Here is a 21739-nt window from a genome sequence, read left to right on the forward strand (position 1 = left end):
TCCAAGGAGGCCTTTCGTAGTTTCCCAGTCCATTTGTTAACGGACGTTGCTTTCTTCTTGGCAATACTCCACTGCAGATAATGGCCTCTGATTTACAGCGCGATTAGTCCACCTTCCAATGTGGAGTTGGATTCATCGTTCACAGTGAACCGAGACTAGCACCGGAAGAGGTTGATGCATGCTGAATGGCTCATCACGGAAGCACTACATGACTGTCACATTCACTTCCTTATTGACCCTCCAAAATATGTCCTCGGTGATGACAGGGGGTATTTGAATGCCTTTCTAATGGATCGCTTCCTGGATTGTGATGCACGGCTTTGTGGACTGCTGGTTTATGGATTGCTCCATTAGCTTAAATTTTTTTCAACTGGATCTACCGCTGCTTACCCGAAGCCTCGGTCTAAAGGTAGTTCTCCTTGCTTTTCGCACCACGGAAAGCGTTTTCTCAGTTTTGTTGGCAGTCTCGAGGTTCTTCCAACCGGCTGCACTTATACCGAAAGCAGTATATTTCCGATTCCTAGTTAAAGGATGTATTGATTTTTTTAATCGCACCTACGCAAGGGTAATCCTTTTAATTTCCAAAAGCGGTTTCTATCTGATGTTCTTAATCGCGAGACCTTCGATTCTAGTTCATAAATTTCAGGCAAAGTTGGTGCCACTCGGAGCTCATAGTTCTATTGATCGAGCTCAAACTTAGCAGATCTTTGTTAGACGTTACAAATGTACTTTTATGTATTGCACTATTACCACTTACACGTCCCCAAGACATTGGGCATCAAAAGGATCGGTCTATCAGGTGGTGTGACCTCACGATCTTCCGGTTAGATTTTTCACTTTTCATCATCAGCGACAGCACATCAGTGCTCAGTATCGTTGACTCGCATGCTTGCAACCGTAATTTACTCTCGCCACCTGGAGTCAAATGAGTAGTATCGAAAAACAGTAATTTCACGAATAACCCCAGTCACACAGAACGCGGACGTTGAATTCCTTGACCAGTGCCCACCCCGGTGGAGTTGAAATAAGGCGAAACGCATCTATATAAGCTGAAATAGAATCTTATTTTTATGTTGGCATAAGCATATGGCTGAGATTATGATTCTTGAGCTGTTTCAAAAAAGCTCTACTCAGGGTTTTGTCGAGTTGCATTTACCCCACTGCCACACCTTTCTGTGTCCGATATACGTCTGACTGATACCACGAGACTCGAGTAGTGTTGTCACTCAGTTGCCTAGTCGCCGCTCTGTTGGAGTTCGAATTGACCCCAGCTCGTTTCACTCCCAATACTATTTTGCATCACGACAATGACACTGTCTCCACTCTCGTCCGACCATTTAAAATACAATTATTAGAAATTTGCGTCTGTTTTCTTTCCTAATCCGGAGTGTGAGTTGGCAAACCGTCGTTAGCACGCTTACAGCTGTGTTCACTGAAGTGGGTAAAAATGTCTGTCCACTTGGGGGGAACACTGGCTGATTGGTGCAGATCAATGAGTTTTTGTTTAATCACAAATAGCACTGTTTGTTCATTGGTTTATTTGTTTCTGATTGTTTTATCTTCTGTAGGGCTCTGCAACGCCTAGAGTTTGTCGAACATTAGTTAATTGGCGTTGTCTCAACTAAGGTAGTAACGTAAATAAGCGGAGCTTGCTGCGTGACAGAGACCCGAGCTCGTTTTTAGTTAGGAACGTTGATGCTTGACTCGAGGTCGGTTGCTCGGATCGACATCCTTTTTTAGCTCCCTGTGTTTCAAACCTGCGGATCTTCGGCATCACCCTACATTCTGCATATTCTGATAACCCAGGGAACTAGTTTAATGTGAACTTTCGCTAGGAAATTCCGACACTGCGATAAACGGTTGGTAGGTCCTCTGTGGTGTATTTCAAAAGGGCTTGAGATTCCCTGTCGAACCCCCCTGTGCTATTTCACATTCGCCATATAGCCTCACTGGCTTTCTGTTCAAATGTATTGGGTTGTCACAATCAGTCGTATGCAAATGGTAATGTATTGTCGTTTCCCTAGTTCGAGTATACTCGCCAGATGGAAGTGGATTCGCCTTTTTCGAGACACTGAGATCATCTTTGTCTGTTCAAAACTATCTAGTATATCCGAAGTTGTAGGCAAGCACCCCCTGGGCTTTATTCTATCGCATGGCAGCCATGTCGATGTTTTCATTCTAACCTTTCGGGTTACGTTTTGAAACCTCAAAGCAGTCTGCCACATCTCTCTGCCTGACTCTCCGCTCCACCGTCCCCATTCTCGTTTGGATGTTTTTGTTCTACGCCTTTCAGGATGTGGGGTCCACGTGACCCCCCCTGCGCTTAACTGAAGACATCGCATGAAATGGTGGCTGGTCAATGTCAGTGGCGCTTATGTTGTTAGTTTCTTTCCTGGTTATCTGACTGGGCGCTTGGAGGCGTGGGCACCTCGGAATGCTTGCGATAGGTCACACTAGCTCCCTTCCCTCACCCGCTCTTTTCTTTCCATCCTAAGTTAGCTCCACTTTGTGGTTGTACGGCAATGAAGCCTCAGTGTTAACACGTATTGCTGTCTCTGACGATGATGATGCCCACTCTCACATACTCACACCTCAATTGCGTTCTCACTCAATTTTTTTTCAAATCACTGATTTTTTTGTCACCTTTCCCACGCTTGCCTTCTCGAATAAAGGTTGACTGTCCCAGAAACCTTGCCAAATCAGTCACGGTTGAGTGATCATTTGGTTCAGCCTCACTGTGGGCGTCGGTTAGAAGAGTCCGAATCTACTGGAACATGTTGAAACCAACGAACAGACCTCGAATCATTCCGTGCGCCAATCATTGATTTCCCTCGATAATTCGTTCTCATGTCATTTCTTTTTGTCTGTAATTGGGGTTTCGTGTTTGCTTGTGCACCCCTATTTTGCCTCAACACATTCCGGGTGATACTTTGTTTTTTTCTCCGTATTTCTTCATTTTCTCAGGATCCTGAGTATGTGATTATGTGCCTTACTTCAATGTTAAACTGTGTTGGTTCTCTCCGTCTCCCATTGTCTGTGCACCACTCCCGGTGTTATTCATTACGTGTTGGCTACACCCCACCCCCTCTAACAGGTTGATAGGAACAGATGAAAGAATTGAATTGTATCTGGTGAAGTAATGTTTAACGTAAAGTGTTTTATCGTACGAAGCTGTGTTTTCTATGTGCGACTGTCGTATTCACGGCGCTTTCAATTCTGATCGGAATGGACGTTCTACACCATGTAGCGATTCTTGATGCGCGTCAGGTTACTGGTAGGTACTTGGAAAGTCGACACGGGATACAATGTGCCTGTCTTGTCTTTGTAGTACTCCCGATGTTGCTGAGCCAGCTAGGTTAGAAAAAAAGCAAAGACCATTGTGCAATACTTAAAAAAAGCGAGAATGAAATGTTGACAAAAGTGACTGGTTGTGATCAGTTTCGTTTATCTAGACGATCTGGTTGTTATATCTCTCCCAGTAGAGGTTACTATAAGGAAATGATCTTAAAGTGGCATCTGTTTGGAGTTGCTTCTTGGATGGATGCCGTGTTTCGGTGAATTTGGTATTTGAAACCACCGTTATTGAAAATTTGAGTCCTTTGGTTGTGTTTAGTTATCTAAACTGAACCTACAAGTAGATGAAGGTCACCGCGTCTGTAGTTGAACACGCTAGAATGGGCTGGTCGGGTGTATTAATTGACACCTGACCAAACCCGTTCAGCGTGTATCGATGGAATAGCAGTGGCGCCCTCCTCACCTGACGAATTCCTGGTGTTTAAACCCCGGTACGGTCACGGGTATCCACTTTAGACAGACACTAGTGAGAACGAGGATCGAGTCTAGCGTTGGTGTGGACTGAGTAGAATAATTGCAGCAACACAAGAGGGAGAGAGCTGTGGATATACATCGTACGAATCCCGCAACTACCTACAACGTGAAGTATTTTCATCCCGTTCGAGGCAGTACACTCAATAGCCCATGACGGCCTAGTTATGCGAGATGGTTCAAGTGGTTAGATCGCGAATGTACTGACCGGAAGGTTCCTGGTTCGAACCCGACCTCTGCCTCTTGACTTCCTGTGTCTAGGCTTGAGCAACCTGGCAGTATCCCAGCCCTCGTGCTTCCTTCGGGTGGCATGTCAGCTAGACACCGGAATGGTGTTACAGCTGAACGGTCTTCTAGTTACGTGATGATCAGCTCCGTTAGTGTGAGATGATGCTGAAAACGTAATGAACTTAAAATGCCCGCATTCCAGCCGGGCTATGTTTCCACGACAACTAACCGAGTTCTGAACACAGAATGCCCACAACATGGCTCGTGAAATTCCGTGAAGATTCGGTTTTCCAGTAGCCCATCAATATCATAAAAGGCGATGCTACTGATCGCTTCTCAGCTGAAGCAGGTACGACTAAAGCCGAAAGTCAATAGTGGTCCCGTTGTGTATCAGCCAAAATACAGTGAATTTTGGGTAAGGGAACGTTCAAGCAATCTGCTTCTTGACTTTACTTGAAATGGGACAGGTTTCACCACAATGTCACCCTGAAAGTATATTTATCACTCTCCAGTGCCAGGAATGGCTTTCAACGACATTCTATGGGAAACAAGTTCAGCCATGGTCGGCCGTTAAATACAGTGTGTTTTGTGTCGGGTTCGGCTAATTCGTTATACGATCCTTTGGTTAACCTTATTGAGGTCAGCTTTTAGGTTGCCTCCATCTCAGTCCGTAAGCAAACTACCTTAAAAGTAAGGGTTGTCAAGCCAAATTAACATTTTCTGATAACTGTTATATGGACCGAACTGCTTGTGGGCTATATGTTGTTTTGGGAAATTCTCATGAGTGATGCGGCCATTTAGACGTCTTATGTATACGCTTTTTCCAGCACTTGGTTGTCCTCATGTGACCTGATAATTACGGGCATCCATTTGGCCAAAAATTCTGTTCGTCAACCTTGTGTATACTGCTGGTTGGGGCGAGAAGACACAGTGGTTAGAGTGCGAATTTACTGACCCGAAGGTTCGGGGTTCGAACCCGACATCTCGACTTTCCCTGCTTAGGCTTAGGCAAGCTGGCAGTATCCCAGCCCCCTGCTTACTTCGGGTAACACCGAAATGGTGTTACAGCTCAACGATTCTTTTTTTCTGTTCACACTGTTGCAAGCATTCCTAAATTCATAATCGGGGTCGTCACATTGCTGAGGAGTGTTAGCGAAGCTGACGTCGAAATTCGCTCATCGTGTAGTGGTCCCATCTGTCACAGTTGTGTTCAGATGAAGAAGGATACAAAATGAAGATTAGTGTCAGTGACGCTGGCACTAAAAGTGCTTAATGGAATGGGAGTTCGGGTGTCATGTTCGGTCCAACCAGCTATTGTCATATGACAGTGAACTATCAGTACCAACACTGATGGTGACGATGACTTTATCTGCTCAGTGGTTAATAGTATGACCATTAGTCCTCGCTGAGGCCTTTACAATAAACTTTCAGACTACTTGTCAGTAGGCAGGTGAGTAAATTAACAGCTAGTTAAATTGAGAAATACTTGTATTCAAATCCACCAGCTGCGCAAATTTGTTGTCAGATGCTTGTCCCGACGGTAGCAGCCTAAAGTGTCGGCCAAATCGTCATGAGTTCGATCCATTGACAACCACTTGGTTAGTTTCAATCGAAATGATAGTAGTGCTGCATCTGAGCGTTTCCGGGCCCTCTTCTATCTGTGTTGATTCAATGGGACTCCCAACCAGTCCGGTTGAGTTTCCTTCACTGTATCGGACTATCGTACTCCATGACTCTTGATGCCGTTTATGGATTAGTATTAATCCTTTCTGTTTTGCAATGTTTACCTCGCTATATGCATTTCCAATACGGCGTACTATTATTGGACAAAATAGTAGGATATGTCTACCCGAAGTGAATTGTACACGACAATTTCTAGTCTTAACGCTTACCAGATCAAAGTCCTTCAATTCTTCTGATCTCTCGTAGTCTTTATTGTACAATGTTACACCAAACCGATCTGTGTAACGTTCACGACCAGTTTTTCTATTGTTCAGCACAATGTCAGGAGCGTGTGAATAGTAGGTGGGGAAGATTCCCCCTTTGTGGTACGGGCTCATGCTGGAACTCAACACTGCTGACCGGTAATCCTGAAATTGCTTCGCAGTAAATGCTCCATACGTCTGACCGTAGTCATATTTTTCCAACGGCACTTGTCCTCTGTATCTATTATAAAACAAAATGTTTTAATTTATTACCGGCTGCTCACCTCGGAACAAAGCAAGGAGAAATATACGTGGCGTGGTGTGTCGTTATCAGTCTATCTGACGAGGGTTTCTCCATTCATATAGCTGAAAACGAAACGAAACTGCTCAGACGGTTGAAAGTGGATGGGGGCACTCGGTAATGATAAACGTGAAGTGTTCAAGTAATGAAGATTGCCCTTTGACTTCCTAATTTTTGACAAAACGATGGTTTATGCACCAGTCGTCGCCTGCAAGTCTGTTTGGATGTCAAAGCTTTTGAACAAATACAAAGTCGTCAGTACCTTCCCCTGTTCTCCCGAAACTAGTGTTTCGCATTTATTACCTCATAAACTTTCTGGGCTTTGCTTTATTCGACATAATCAGGTCAACCACTGTGTCACCCTCACAGTCACGCGCAATTCGAAGGAGACCCTTGCGATATCACTGTGCCAAGGCGACCAGCACGTCTGCCATCATCGTTCTTAGGCATGGCCAGGACGATACAATCGCTAGGCTTCAACGGATAGCCTGTGGTACGGCGTACTTACTCGAATTTCCATGGGTGTTATTATTGCAGTTAAACATCGAACCTATGATTTAGTCGCAAGCGACTTAATTCAATCTCCCCGATAGGATGTTCTCCAACTGTGTGTGCAGCACAAAGCCCCATGTTCCACTAGGCATGATACCCTAGATATATCAGCATGTTCTCCTGACTTAATACACTACTTATAATTTTCCGGAATCTCTGACAGTCCAATACATATTTCGTCCTCGTGGCTCACCAAGTAATCATAGTGTCGGCTTTCATCAACTTTATGTTCAACTTGTACGCAACTTCACAGCACATTTATGTGAAGAGTTTGCGTAAACAAGGGATTCAATTGAGTCTTTCGTGAACACCTGTATACTGCGCAAATTAGTGTCTCACCAATTTCGTGAAATTTGTTTTCAAATGGACCATGATATTGATGGTAAATCATGGACTGCGTCCACCTGATCAGCCTCAAGAAGGATGAAACTGGTAGTGGGTTGTTCAAAAGCTTTCGGAAACCATAGGAATAATGCCTTATGCCAAGACAAGCTGATCTCTGTTCTTCCGTCATTTTTCCTATAAATAGTCAAAGTAGATTTCCCCCGTTGAAAGTCTTTGATCGTCTGGTCCACGAAAGACAGCGTAAAAGCCTAGAACATAATTTGGTCGTGAAACGTCAAATTTCAAGGCCGACTAGCACTTCGAAAATTAAATAAATAGCAGCCTTCTGTACATCAATAAAGGCCGTGCCGAGCTCAGAAGCGGTCGCTAAAGGGCGTCGAATCTGTGCATGTAACAGTGATCTAGCTTCGAAATAGTCATCATGATATGATAATTCAAACTGCAGGTGAAGAAATTTACAATCCCTTGTTCCAACTGTCATAAGGCACTTTATGAAGACGTCAGACAAAAATGGATGACACATAAATTGATCTGAGTTTATGTAGTCGGGTTAGGTTCGAAATTGTCGGCACTATAACCCCTCAGGTGTGAAATATGCGGTGGAGCACTAAAGAGGTAAAGTTGTCCGGGCGAGGTTCAGTCCACGCCTGGTGAGCTTTTTCTCTGAGAGAAGAGCTCGGCCAATTTCTTCTCTATCGGTTGGGTCAAACTCCAGTATGGTGACACCGCTGCACAAACTCGTCGGCTATCCAGCTGTTTAGTGTCTGGATGACTACATGGTTTGCCAGGAGAATCTGTATTCCGTTAGCCGACGCATGATGAGCTCCCTAACCACGGTATCTGTGGACAAGGTACTAAGTATGTTGAGGCATGCTGAATGCAAAAGTTCGACAACAGATGGGGCGACTGCGTCGGTGTTCTAGCAAAAGGCGGTAACCCTGAGAGTTGGCTTTGGACAGTCATGCAAGCAGAGTGCGACACATGTACTCTTGGGCAATAAGGAGTTAGAACGTGAGTTTTCGTTTCCTTATTAGACCCAGATAAGAAAGAAAGTAAGTTTAGGGTGGCAGGCCGTTTGCTGTGAATTTGATGGTGTATCACTCTGGTGAGCTCATCAACCCTCCATTGTGTTCAATCTAGGTTGCCCGTATCGTAATTGGGCCACAAACAATGTTCTCCACGGGGTGTTTAATTTGCATGTATATTGGATAGGCGATAAATATCACGTCAGAGCTTCTGGGAGCAGCATCACATGCCTGTTCGCGGCGCTGGTATCCCAGAGCGCTGAGCACAGTTACCCGTTAAAACCACGATTAGCACCCAAAGCTGACATCCAGACTTTTCGTAATCTTTTTCATACCGCTCTGCCAGGTCAAACATGAACCATCTCTCTTTTCCCGCTACTCAGAATTGGGCAAGGAAAACAGCACCCTCTTTGGCAACGGCATTCGCAATACATGACATAACCAACACAGCTTCTGGTGCCGGATGCATCGTTCAACGAAATTCCCCGTTGCACGACCGAACCACCGCTTTCTAGTTGCCCCATTATGGATTCACCGGTATGAAACCCACACGAGCTATGGTTGTGAGACAACGGCCGTCGAAGACCTGAAGACGTCTCAGTTCCGCTGCTCGATGAAGCCAAGCCTCACAGCCATACAACAACACAGCTTGTACTATAGCTTGATACACACGTCCCTTTAGATTCAGAGATATACCGCTGTGAAACCGTAGATGTCTCAAATTAGCAAACACAACCTGAGCCCGTTAGATTCGTGTTTTGACCTCATTTATCACACTACATTCGGAACGAATACAACTTTCGAGATATGTAAAACGCTCTACACCTTCCAGCGCCTCCCTCCAGATCGTAGGTGGCGTGTTTAGCGACTACATGTCCAGGAGTATTACCTTACGCAAAGTGCACTCAAACTGACCGAATGACTTTAGGCAGTTCACCTAAAAATAGCTACGCCTTTTCGAAAAAGCGACCGGTGCCTTCTGTAAATTCTAGATCGACAAGGTCTTCGTCAGAGGCCACTTGAATACCAGGGTTTTAAAAAAGCCTCCCAGCATTCGTCTCATTATCTCATTGATGAGGGAATTGAATGAAAATGGATAGAGTGAGCACCCCCTGACGGACGCCGCTTTGTGTATGGAAGCTTTTGGAGAGCTCTCCGTATACTAAAGTCTCCGCCCGAAAGTCTGAGGATGGTAAGAGCTTATTATGTTTACAAACTTCCGGGGCATTCCTTGATGGACAAGCGTGTTAAGGAAATCAAGAAATACTAAAACTGTGGGTCGTCTGTACGTATAGCATTGCTCTAGCACCTGATGGAGCGTGAAGATTTGGTCAATCCAACCCGGGACGAGATGGTTCAATTGAACAGAGCGCGAGTTTACTGACCGGAAGGTCCGTGGTTCGAACCGGACCTCTGCCTCTCGATTTCCCCTGTCTAGACTTGGGCAACCTGGCAGTATCTCAGCCTTCGTGCTTTCTTCGGGTAGCATGGCAGTCAAGCATCGGAAGGGTGTTACAGCTGAACGACAACCCAACCTCTGCCACACAGGAATCCCGCTTGCTCGTCTCGAGTCAGCGTTTCACGAACTACCATAAGGTGACATAGCATGAGTGATTCTAAGAATCTCTTTACGGCCGTGGTCAAGCTGGTTCTTCGTCCGCGGTTGCCACACTCCCTACTAGACCCTTTTTGAGAATTGGGAAGGCAGTGGCATCATGTTAGCTCTTTTATATTTGAAAATACTTGTACTTTTCCTAAGGATTTCACGTTTCGTCATCAGCGTTCTCATCCATAAAGCCGCTCCCCAGGCCTGTAACATGGCACGTTTTTCATGATACGGCTCGGTTTAGAAGTGTAAGATTAGCGCGCACAACCCTGTTAATAGCCTCACGATTTCTAGTCTTTCACCAGCACATGCTGCGTAGAATACTTCTGCGTAGAATACTTCTGAGACTACTGACGCTATGGGCGTCAGTCTCCAGAATTAACAGCACGGCACATCATGCATTGCAGTCTTTGTAGCACAAATGGCCTGTATTGACCCTTCGGGGGTTTCTTCCCGTAGGTAGTGGGTTTTAGCCTGTATTGACCCTTCGGGGTTTCTTCCCGTAGGTAGTGGGTTTTAGGAAAGTGGTTGCCTCCGGAAAAATTCCTGGTTGCTACAGCTTGTATTTCGACATAGCGTCCATTTGACCTCTTGTTTTTCCCTTCAGTCTGCCTTAGAGTCCGAGAAACCTGGGAATCGTCTCGAAACAAATCATCATTCCGTAAAGCACAACCGATATCCTGGTTACATTTGTGTTACGGAAAATCTCACAAAGCCGCGAGAGTCGAAATCATAGCGATGAAATAATTGAATATTTCAAACAAAAGCACAAGATATATGAACTCCTTGGCCGCATATTACTCTAAGCTGTGAAGTCTTTGAGAGAGGAATAAAATTTTCCCCACACCAAGATGTTGCATTTTGTTGCGCATGTGGGCGAACCAACAATCATCTCTATTTACGTCCATAGTTTCGCAACTCACCATTGAAACAATCGTCCTCTGGTGGAAAGTTCTGCTGGAATACTCGGACCACTTGGACTCAAAAGTTTGGACTCGTATTCCGAACCCAATTACCTGTTCGGTTTAGCCCATCAAGGACACGTCATGGTTTTCGAAAAGTCAATTCGTCGTGCGATTACTGAGCGGCCACGATATGCTCTGTGCGTCTCCAACACTTAATAGAATCATCCGTTTATGGCCTCGTTCATATTACGGTTTCACATTGCTGTGCGTATGGCAGGGCACAAACTCCACGCGGCTGGATATGGACTAGTGGTTTCTAGGCCTGTAATTGGAGCCGAGTCCAAGAGGCGCATCTAAATTTTCTCTAAAAAAGTGGTTTGAAGAATGGAATCTTTGACATGACGTTTTAGTGTTTGATGGTATATATTTGAAACCCTTAAAATCTTCACAGGCTGTCGTAAATTTGTTTGTCAGTTGTTTAAACGAACTCTAGGCCCACCTAGGGCGCGGAATCCGTGTTTTAATGCTGTAACGCATTTGAAACCCGATTGTATCTGCTTGCACGTCTCTCATATGACCTTATACGTGCCTCTCCCTCTCTTCCTCCATTTCAGGTATCACGGATGAGCCCCGGGTAGGAAAGAATAACCCTCTTGTACACCCCCCTGATTGACCTTGACCTGACTTTGTACGCCCGTCTTCCGGTTTCCGTTTCAGTTTAATACACGTGTGGTTGCCACGCTCCGGTGTTCTTTTCTGTGTCATCCGATCTGTGCGAATGTGTGCTGTGTGTGCTGCGTCGAGTCCGTAACACCAACCTCTATATCTGAACATTTCAGAACTGATGTGTGCCGTCGCTACATCCTGTCGAACGTCGAACACCGCTGACTTCCTGACGTCCCACGCTACAATGCCTGCCAATGGATTTGCTTGTGGTATCAATGGAAATGGTGGAAAATTCTGTGGAAACTCTGGTTCCTTTGTGTGTTTCTTCTGAAATGACTTTGGAAGTGATCTCAAACGAACATGAACATTAATTGCGCCCTCTACGTCCGCACTGAATCACGGATTGATGGATTGGTACACAGGATCGAGGCTTTTGCCCAATTTGCCCGGGTCGGTTTTGTTCTTGTCGCTCAGTGGCTGTTGTTCGCCCGAAAGACACAAATGAAAAGTTTTTGCACTGCTCTTGAATTATCAGCGCCGGGCAGAATGCTTGCCGGCGCGAAGGCTCGGATAAATAATTGTACAATAGTGCCTTCGACTGATCTTACATTGAGCACGGACAACCGCTACTTGAAGGTTATTTCACGTTGCTACTATCCGACATGAGGAAAATTTTGCCTGATGAATGAATGCGATCCTCTTAGAATACCCCCGCCATGTGTTTGCTGAGTCAACGTTGGAGAACTGCTAGCCTGGCCTTGTTCAAACACCATTTTCATAGCGGCTCGCTGGGCACGCTCGATGAGCTCGACTTCACTCGTGCGTCCTGAGTAGACAACTTGGTTGGCATATTCAAGAAGTAGTCCGACGTAGGCCTCGTAGAGTATTTGGAAGTCCATACGAGTGATATGGGAGAAGGTGCTTCGGATCATCCGTAGAATGGCGAATGACTTTTGGGCCGATTTCTCGTGGTGCATTTAGAATGACGGGTTTGAAGTGAGCCATATACCCAAATCCGTTTTGGCGTCTATCCTCAGATTTTCTGGTCCTTTCTTAACGTACATTACAAATGCGTTCGCTCAGTCTTCCAAATGACATATGGACACACTTTTCGTCATTCAGAGGGAGGTGCCAGTCCAACGACCACTGCTTGACAGCGTCTACAGCCACTTGGAGGACACTGGCATTAAAACTTCGAGATTTACGGTCACCCGAAAAAGTAGAGCTGGAGTTGCAAGAACGCCCGAAAAGTCACTGACGTATAGCAGAAACAGACGCCCCAAAACGGAGTCTTGAGGAACTCCAAGAGGGACTGGAGCGCGAGAAGACTAGGCCGAGCCTGTTTTCACCCGGAACGATCTGTGTGATGGGGGCGCCTTCATCCGGTATAGGATTTCCGTTGAATCCGGTAAGATTCGGGTTTGTGGAGCAGCGGGACGTGCGGGACCATATCAAATGCTTTAATGAGCCGAAAAATATGGTATCCCATATGAGTCCCTCGCCCTTGACTTGGATTAGGCTGTCCATATACAGAAGCATGTTCGTCGCGCAAGAACGGTTTGCGAAAAATCCGTGTTGACTAGGAGATATCAAGTTGTTGGAAGTGAGGTGATCTGATCTGCGTTTCCTCACCTTGCACGACACGCTAGTGAGTCTCACAGGCCCGGAGCTGCCAGGCGACAGTCGGTCACCGATTTTTGTAGATTGGCGTGACGGTCGCTTCCTTTCAAGCACAGGGAAGGCGGCCTTCGTCAGTCTACTGAAGAAACATGAGGTTGAAATGATTTGAGCAGCCGCTCGCAACCTGCTTACGGAAAGGTGTGCTCCATGCTTCAGCCTACAGAAGGATATGAACGATCCCACCGAATTCCGCATGAGTCTGCCAGAATGTCCCATGTAGTCGCCAGAGCCCTGATCGATGATCTCATGGAATGTTTTTGTTCCACATCGTGCAGGGCGAGGGATATGACCCAGATGACCTTCAAGGTGCATATTTGCCAAATAGATCTGACTCAGATAAACTACGGGGCAAAACTGAGCTTTCTGAAGAATTTGGATAGGATAGTGAAGTGCTTACCTTATGCTCTACAATACAAACAGGCGGAATTCGTTTAACCCGCCTCCCATGATCAGGGGATAGCTGACCTTTTCCCGACCTCAGGTTTCATCACTCAAAGAGCGAGAGTGATAAGCAGTCGTTACGGCATTCTCGCGAAATCCGTTGGGCAGAGGAACCTACGTGTACGTGGGCAACCCATTACAGATGCAGGCTCTTGTCTCCAGAATCACTTGCAATAGTGTGTGCAGAGAAGGCGTCATTATCCAGCAAGATGAGTTGTAAAGTAAACAACGTGGTAAACAACGCACCGCGAGCGAACTCTGTCCTTCGACCTAGCAAAACATTGTAAACTTTGAGCTCGCTTAATGCCTGTTTCCGATGTCTCGAATGGACCCACAAAGCAAAGAATTACCAAAAAGTGTCGACATGGGGCAGATGGATGCTGAGCCAACCATCACGTTCTGTTTCATACAAGATCATCGAATAAAAGTCCAGGGAAAGTCCCTGCCGTCAAGATCAATGCAACGATCGACTTCAAAACTACTGTTTCCTTTGGACTGCTTCCAGTTCGACGAGAGAGGCCTTCGGCAGAAGTGATTGCGTATGCCTTCTTGGATAGTGGGTCCAATGCCACACTCGTATGCAGTAACTTACCCTACGGACTAGGCGTAGAGAATCGTCACATACCACGTGAAATAGAGATAACCAGCGGATCTTCTTTAGCAATAGAAGAATCTGAAAGCCTCGAGGTGTTTCCACTACGAAATGACGTATTTAATTTCGTGACAGGTGCTTCGGTAGTAAGTGGACTACTCTAATTGTTGGTCGTGGAATCATGTTCGGAAATTGCAAGTCGTTGGCCTCATTCGAAATCTTTTATTTCCCTGATAATGTTTCCCAAAAAACCGTTGAAATATTTATTAGCTGTGATGTTTCCGAGGCCCACTATTTTTAGCAGATCAACGTTTCGGAGCCGTTTGATATGAAGACACCGCTGAGTTGGGTTATAGTTGGGCCACGGTGCTCAGATAGCCGTGAAATTGTCGCCGCCAGCCGGCTATCCTCGGTGGGGACATTTGTAGCGTCAAATTTGTGCCTTATAAAGCGACCATGTTGCAGACAATAATTCGCTTCGGGAAACCCCATCGGTCGAAGATAGACGTGCGGTGGAACTGGTGGGCGCACGGATGGCTTATTTTAGAAGGCATTTCGCTGTACCGCTCCCGTGGAAGGCAGAGCGACCCACTGGTTTTTCAAAACTTTTGGCAGCCTTATCAATACTGTAACCATTGTGTATACGTTTTCTGCATAACCCAAAATACCTCGGAGCATATGCGGCAGTTATGTCGAGGAATCTCCAGAAAGGCTAAGCATTGTCGGTTCCTCCTGAGCTGATAATGCTGCAGTCAGCCGCGGGATGGTACTTGCCTCACCATGCAGTATCGAACCCCACAAAGCCTGGCAAATTGCTGGTTGTATTAAGCTTCGCAGCTAAGTAAGAAGGAAGACCGCTGATCGACATGCTTCTCCAGGGGCCAGATACAACTGATGATTTTTTAGGTGTTCTTCTGTACTTTCGAATAGATCTGCCTGAGGTGTCGGCAGATGCCGAAGAAGTGTTCATGCAAATCCATGATCAAGGGGCTCTGAGATTTCTGTGGTTCTCCCAGAATGAATCAATAGTGAGGATATTGAATTTCAAATAACCTCTCGTGTTTTCGGTGCCGTCTCTTCGCCATTCTGTGCCAATTTGTTCTTACGACGAACAGTGTTCGTTTTCGGCAAGGATTACTACTAACGGATGAAATCATCTGTGTTAAACAGCTTCTACGTAGATAATTGTTTGGTGTCAATGTCTTTCGCCACTGATGCAGAGTTTTGTGCATGAAACAACCGAGGTACTTTCAAAATGGGGCTTCCACCTCCATGAGTGGGTGGATAATATTCGCGATGTACTGCAACGTCTCCCGCCATCTGGACGAATGATGTTCGAAGTGTAGATGTCTCCGAAAGCAATGAATACGCAGCAAGGCTTCGGCATTAAATGGAATCTACCTACTGGAACCCTTTGCTTTCAGTTTTGTCTTCCCGAGAAGCCACTAACATGTAGAGGAATCCCAACGGCTGATTGTTATGTTTTGATCCACTAGGATTGATAGCCCCTGTATGCTTAAGCGTAAGTCAGCTGCATCAAGAGCTCCCTAAGGCCCTGCATTGGTTGGGATACTCCCGTTGGTGAACAGCATTCAATTTGTTGGCATCCATGGATAAACTTGGTCAAGTCGATTGGAGGTGTACGGCACCCAAGGTGCTTGTCACCTGACGATTTTTGAATATATATAGTCCTGAGCTTCATGTGTTATCAGCTGCGTCGGAAACGGTAACGGCGTTGCAAAATACGTACGCTTTGTGCCAAGTGATGGTCGGGTGGCATGCACTTTGATTTCCGGAAAGTTTGAATTTGCATCGTCGAAGAACGTTACAGTTTGGGGGTTAGAATATGCAGCTGACGAATTGAACGTAAGGGTCCACAAGCTACTTATTAAGAGTATATCTGACCTCTCTGTGGCTACTTTTTGGACAGACCCTCAAATAGTTCTTCATCACACCAATAATCAGTTCACCAGAATTTGCACCTCTGTGGCCAATCGGCTAGCAATTACACAATTAATACTCCTCACAGAGTGAATGAAGGCAAGTGAAATGATCACAAAACCCTAGGGACCCAGCATCCAGGGTCATGAAAGAAATGAACGATTCGAGTTGCATCTGAGGCATCACACCGCGTCTATTAAGTCAGTCTTGGTAGCTCATTTATTCGGGTATGACAGACATGGAGCGGAGCCTCGGAGTAGCCTGGACTATCGAGCAGTTTCAAACATGTCTGTCTGAACTGCGGAAGCTTGTTTGTATATAACGGGGTGCTAAAATCACAAACGTAACCATATTAGCCGATCGGTTTTCCAGAAGGAGTCCTCTAGTAGGCGAGAATTCTAGTGCAGTTGAGTATGGGGCAGCTACGATTTTTATGAGGAAGACGGGTGTGGTAATTAAGTTTCGTACGTATATCGGTACAACCCGACAAACTAGAAATCCAGAATTCAACGAAGAGTGGCAACCAGCACGTATGTATTCGAATTGGCGCATATGTACAGCATATGGAATATTAAAACAAGAGAATAAGGAATAGAGCAATGAATAGAGCATCAGTCATGTTCATCACATCCGCCACAATATTAGCCGATCGGTTTTCCAGAAGGAGTCCTCTAGTAGGCGAGAATTCTAGTGCAGTTGAGTATGGGGCAGCTACGATTTTTTATGAGGAAGACGGACTTGTCATTTCCATTATGCAACATTGTATTAGTATCGGGACCCAAATGTAGGGATTTGGTGCTCTAAATGGGCAGATTTGTCACGTAGTGCCCGCCCACTCAGTTGATTTTTGCTACCGCTGCATCCGTGGGTGGACGTTTGAAAGCGTCTGTGGTCTTTGAATCCTGGGGCTCAGGCGCATACTACGTGGTCTTACGACTAATAAGTATGAACCAACTATTTTGCATTAAATTTGCTGAGTCCGGTAATAAGAATAGTTTACGAAGCTCGCTGTTGAATCATCGATATACACACGGCTCTTCTTAAACTTTCACACTTCATCACTCGCTAAACTAACATGAGTTTTGGATCCTTCTATCTACCCAGACTCTTGGTTTTCATTTTTGACCGAAAAGAGGTTAATGTTGGGTGGGGCGCTGAGCCTATTATAATTTGAGTCAATCGCGAGTGTCAAATCATTCAAACCTTTTCAGCCAGGAGGACACTTAATTTTTGCCGTTTGCTTATTGGTTTGTCACTGAAATACACTTCCCAGAAAATGCTTAAAACTGGTAATTAAGGTCCGCCTGTGGAACGCAACTCTTGAAACCAAGTCCTTTTCCGTTAATATAATACCCTCTTTTATATTAGCCTGTGGAAGACCGCTTTTACGCTTATCCTGCACGTGGGCTCCCAATAAATATACATTACAACAACTTGATACACAAAAATATCAGCGTAACTTGCGGAATGGTCGCTTGTCATATCCTTTCTCAAGTGAACTCGTAGGATGGTAAGTGAACTTATCAACCAGAGGTCTCACGAACTGAACATTGGCGACGATGGCAATAGCTTAAAAGGGAGATCAAGAATGGCGTAGGCTTTCCGTAAAAAGTATATTTTGTGCAACTAACCACTTTTGTGAGAGTTCGTTGAAATTTATAGGTGGGGACGGGGTCCTTTTAGTTTCGTGGTTAGAGGACTTGGTTGCCGACCTCAAACAGCTGCTGGATTAAGGCTCCACAAATCACCTGCCCGTTCATGCGATCAACAAGAGGGTGCACTAGATGATCCAAAGAGGACTGATGCCTTCCAAACCACATGGATGGCGCCAAGTATTCGATCCTTTCTGGAATCTGACCTAATAAAATGTGATGTATAATGGCAAAGTGCAATAACACGCTTGCCAACACCCCTACCACCGGACGCGGTTTAGGCCTCTACAGGTGTCATCTTAGTCCTGCCAAATCCTGATGCACTTACCAACCACACTACATAACCGTACCTCGGACACCGAACAACTTTGAGGCGGTTGCATTCGCTATCAGAAATAACCAAGATCCCAACAGCTACGAGGCCAAGTATTTCTTTTGGTCTGGACAGCAAATATATGAACATTCCCACTGAAAGTGAATAGAATGCGGTAATTGCAACGAACGGAATAGCTACTATAATGTTCGCCGCAATAGCAAACCGTGCCAAATAAGGGAAATTTTGAAAATTGCCACTTGTTTAGTATCCCGCAAATAATTATACTCTCCAACTGGCTCAGCGCTATTTTCTCTTCTCATCCTCCCGTTTAGAAACCGAAACTTGCCTTCCCGACACCATCTCAACTATTGAGAACAAAATCGATGGAGAACATTTATTTTACTTTCCCTATGGGGCTTAAAAAAGTCCCATTAGCCAATGTTGTAATGCGGTACATTTTTTGCGATGTAGATGAGATGCTTGCTGTCTTATCTACCGGCTTGTGACCACTTAGTTTGTATTAACTAATAAACACTGTTATCTCCTTCATTTTCGTCGCCAGGATGCGGGTGGAAGTCGCATGGCCACAACCTTTTGACAAAAAGTTGTTCAGAATTTACTGGAGGATATTTTTGACGTCGTAGAGACGGCTTGACCGAAGACGCAATGAGGGCCCATCTCAGCGACTGGACGAAGGCCGTTCTGGATGCGGTCAAAAATAAACTGAGATGTACTGGACGCTGTAAAGGATGCCACAGCAGCGGAGTTTGACATTACGACAAACAATCAGGAGCCTGTGAGGCTCAAACCGCCCAGGGGGTGACAAGGATGTGACCCGAGGGTGCTCTTTGCCAGTCTAAAGCGGTGACTGGATTGTGCCTCCTCAGGACTTGGAGAAGTGCCGCGCCAGTCGTTGCTGTCTGACAGGAGCCAGCCGGCCTTTGTTGCCCGGTTGCAGTTGACGGGTCCAATCAACCTTGTAGAACGAACGACTTGGTGCGCCTGGTGTAAGATCCTCTGAGGTGCTTAGTGGAGTGAAGCTCCGAAGTGCCAAAGAGCGATGAAGATTGATTTACTTTTTGCCCATGTCCAAAAGCTCTCTGCCTTACAGTCCCTATCAGCTCCTGCCCCATTCGCGGAGGCAGGGTTCATAATAACGTTCAAGAGGTGTTAAAATGTCACGCTCGAGGAATACAGGAGAGCTTGGAATTTTCCGGTGGTGTCCTTGAAGAGCACGAACGGGAACTACCATTTTTGTGTGGATTGCCGGCGTTTTATTCGACTGATCACAAACCGAGTTCCACGTTTCTCCCCGATTGCATGGCTATTTGATTCACTCTAGAAAAGCCAACATTTCACTTCGTTCCGGATACCGGCAATCAACTAACAGATAACACTGAGAGAGAATGGTATTCACAGTTTTGGGCATTCAACATCAATTTAGACCAATTACGTTTGGATTTTCGGGTCGCCAGTCACATTCCGATGCTTGGTGCTTCGTCTAGCGTGTGGACCACCGGAACTTGGTGTGTGCGGAGACGATGTAGTTGTGCTTAGAAATTCGAAACCAGAGTATTCAGTTCGCATGAAGCCGGTCTTTAAGCTATTCTGGAGGCTGAATCTCGGATAAATGAAGCCAAGATACAGCTTGCCCAAAGTTTGATGCCACATCTCAGACAAAATTCGTGTTAAGAAGAGGTTAACCAACATTCGTAAAAACGGGCTATGTTATTGAACTGTGCGTCTCCAATTCAAACCAGTCGCTTACGACATGTCCTCAACGGACACTACACTACAGCCGGTCTGTCAAATATTTCAACGAAATAGCTGCTCTACTGAACGAGAAATTGCGTCAAAATTGTAAGTTTTAATGCAAAAGTGAAGCGCAAAACCTCTTTGAACATGTCACAGCGTGAATGCTGGATTAGTAACTGATCCTCAGATTGACTAGGGTCCTGAAGTTGTTTACTGTCTCAAACGATGCTGATGATCGATGTGCTCGAGTGGTTTCGAAGCAGAAGGAAGTCATGCTAATCGTGTCCTGGCGACCGCTGAGTAGAATCATTCAACCACTGAAAAAGTATGTTCACCTGTCGTTTAGGTATTTCGTATGGCAAAGGTTTGATGTTGAGACCGATCAAAAATACTTTGAGAGGATCCAGACCATTAGAGATTCCGGAAGAAGTCTAGCGCGCTGTCACGCTGACCTCAAGAGTATGGCTACAGCATGGTCCCGGAGGACGAGATGTTGCAGCCGTCTTATTGGACGGGAGAGGTATTGAGAGAAATGTTAAGAAAGACAAGGAGATGCAGACTTCCCGGGAACCGTCATAGACTGAATTTTGGTGAATTTTGAATAGTATTCTGGTAAGACAAATATTTTGATGTCGTACTGGCTTTTACGCAAGTTTTCCGGATCGTCTTTTTCTTGTAGTTCAGTGACTTCCATTCACCTGAAATGTTCAAGCGAAAAAGGGTGTTCCATGCTCCCTAAGTTCTCAGCGCAGAACAGTAAGCTTTCAGCTCAAAGACTTGTCCAAAATGCGTCTAACAGTCCTTCGACCTGGGTTCTAGATGGTGCGTGGACGACTTTGGGAGGAAGGTTATTTCATGCAGCTACTACCATACTTGTTCAAACGGGCCATAAATGAGAAGTAGGTCTCTACGAATGCGGCGATGCCCCAGGGGGATGTAGGTCAAACATCAAGAGATTCGTTTTATAATCCACGGATTTTCATAGTAGTTCGCTGGATATGCCCAATGACGGTGACGACCTTCGTACGTCCTGAGTAGGCAACGTATTTGGCGCACTCGACAAAGCGGCCTGACGCGGGCCCCATAGAGTACCTGGAAGGTCACGCGAGCAATACGGAGGATGTTACACCGAATCATCCGTGGAGCGGTGGATGCCCTTTGAGCCAATTTCTCATGGTGCAATGAGAAGGACAAGTTTTAAAATATCCAGACACCCCAATTATTTTCAGGTATGAGGCATCAAACGTGTTGCGACTTGTATGCGGTGCTAACTGATGAAGGTGTATATGACAGGGACAGCACATCCCAACGAGTGAATTCCCCTATCAAGTATGGGAGGATTACGGTACTTTGAGGTATTGGACAACATATTGGTGACTTTTAGTGGAAATTAATATCGTGCTAATGAGAGAACACCCGTCGCAGTGGTTCGAGGCAGCAGTTAAACCAAATCAGTAGATGACGACGATCGGTGAAGTGGTCGTGCAACAAAACGTGGCCAACCACAACGTACCAACAGTGATCCCAGCTGATCAGGGGCCGTCCTTTGGGGATGAGGAGTTTGTCAGTCGCTTGACGAAGGCCGCCTTCCCCCTGCTTGGAAGGAAGCGATTGTCACGCCAATATACAAAACTGGTGACCAACCATCGCCTGGCTGCTATAGGCCTTTAAGCCACACTAGCGTGCCGTGCAAGGTGACGGAACGCATTCTGAATCGAGCCATCCTAGATCACCTTACTTCCAGCAATCTGATATCTCCAGCTCAACACGGACTCCTCCCAAACCGTTCTTGCGTGATAAACATGCTCGTGTTTATGGACAGCTTAACCCAAGCCAAGGACGAAGGAATCATATCGGATGACATATTTTTCGACTTCTCAAAAGCATTTGATAGGGTCCCACACATCCCGCTGCTCCACAAACTCGAGTCTTACGGGATTCAAGGGAAAATCCTTCGCTGGATCAAGACGTTCCTATCAGACAG

At 45.7% G+C, this 21739-nt stretch overlaps 2 protein-coding genes across 2 annotated transcripts in view; both read left to right on the forward strand.

Annotated features, from left to right (window-relative positions):
- Positions 1 to 3352, forward strand: part of T265_08271 (hypothetical protein) — a gene marked incomplete at both ends in the record, with an annotated part of 40593 nt that extends 37241 nt beyond the window's left edge. Inside the window, one exon of the mRNA XM_009174019.1 lies at positions 2673 to 3352. Coding sequence (XP_009172283.1) covers positions 2673 to 2717 — 45 coding nt within the window. The remainder of the gene's footprint in view (positions 1 to 2672) is intronic.
- An 11605-nt stretch (positions 3353 to 14957) lies between these two features.
- On the forward strand, positions 14958 to 15437 carry T265_08272 (hypothetical protein; the record flags this gene model as incomplete). Its single annotated transcript, XM_009174020.1, has 2 exons — positions 14958 to 15119; positions 15273 to 15437. The coding sequence occupies 2 exons, from the start codon at positions 14958 to 14960 to the stop codon at positions 15435 to 15437; spliced, it is 327 nt and encodes a 108-aa protein (XP_009172284.1).
- Positions 15438 to 21739: the final 6302 nt, after the last annotated feature.

The sequence above is a fragment of the Opisthorchis viverrini genome (assembly GCF_000715545.1).
Source record: "Opisthorchis viverrini unplaced genomic scaffold opera_v5_210, whole genome shotgun sequence".
Classification (NCBI taxonomy): domain Eukaryota; kingdom Metazoa; phylum Platyhelminthes; class Trematoda; order Opisthorchiida; family Opisthorchiidae; genus Opisthorchis; species Opisthorchis viverrini.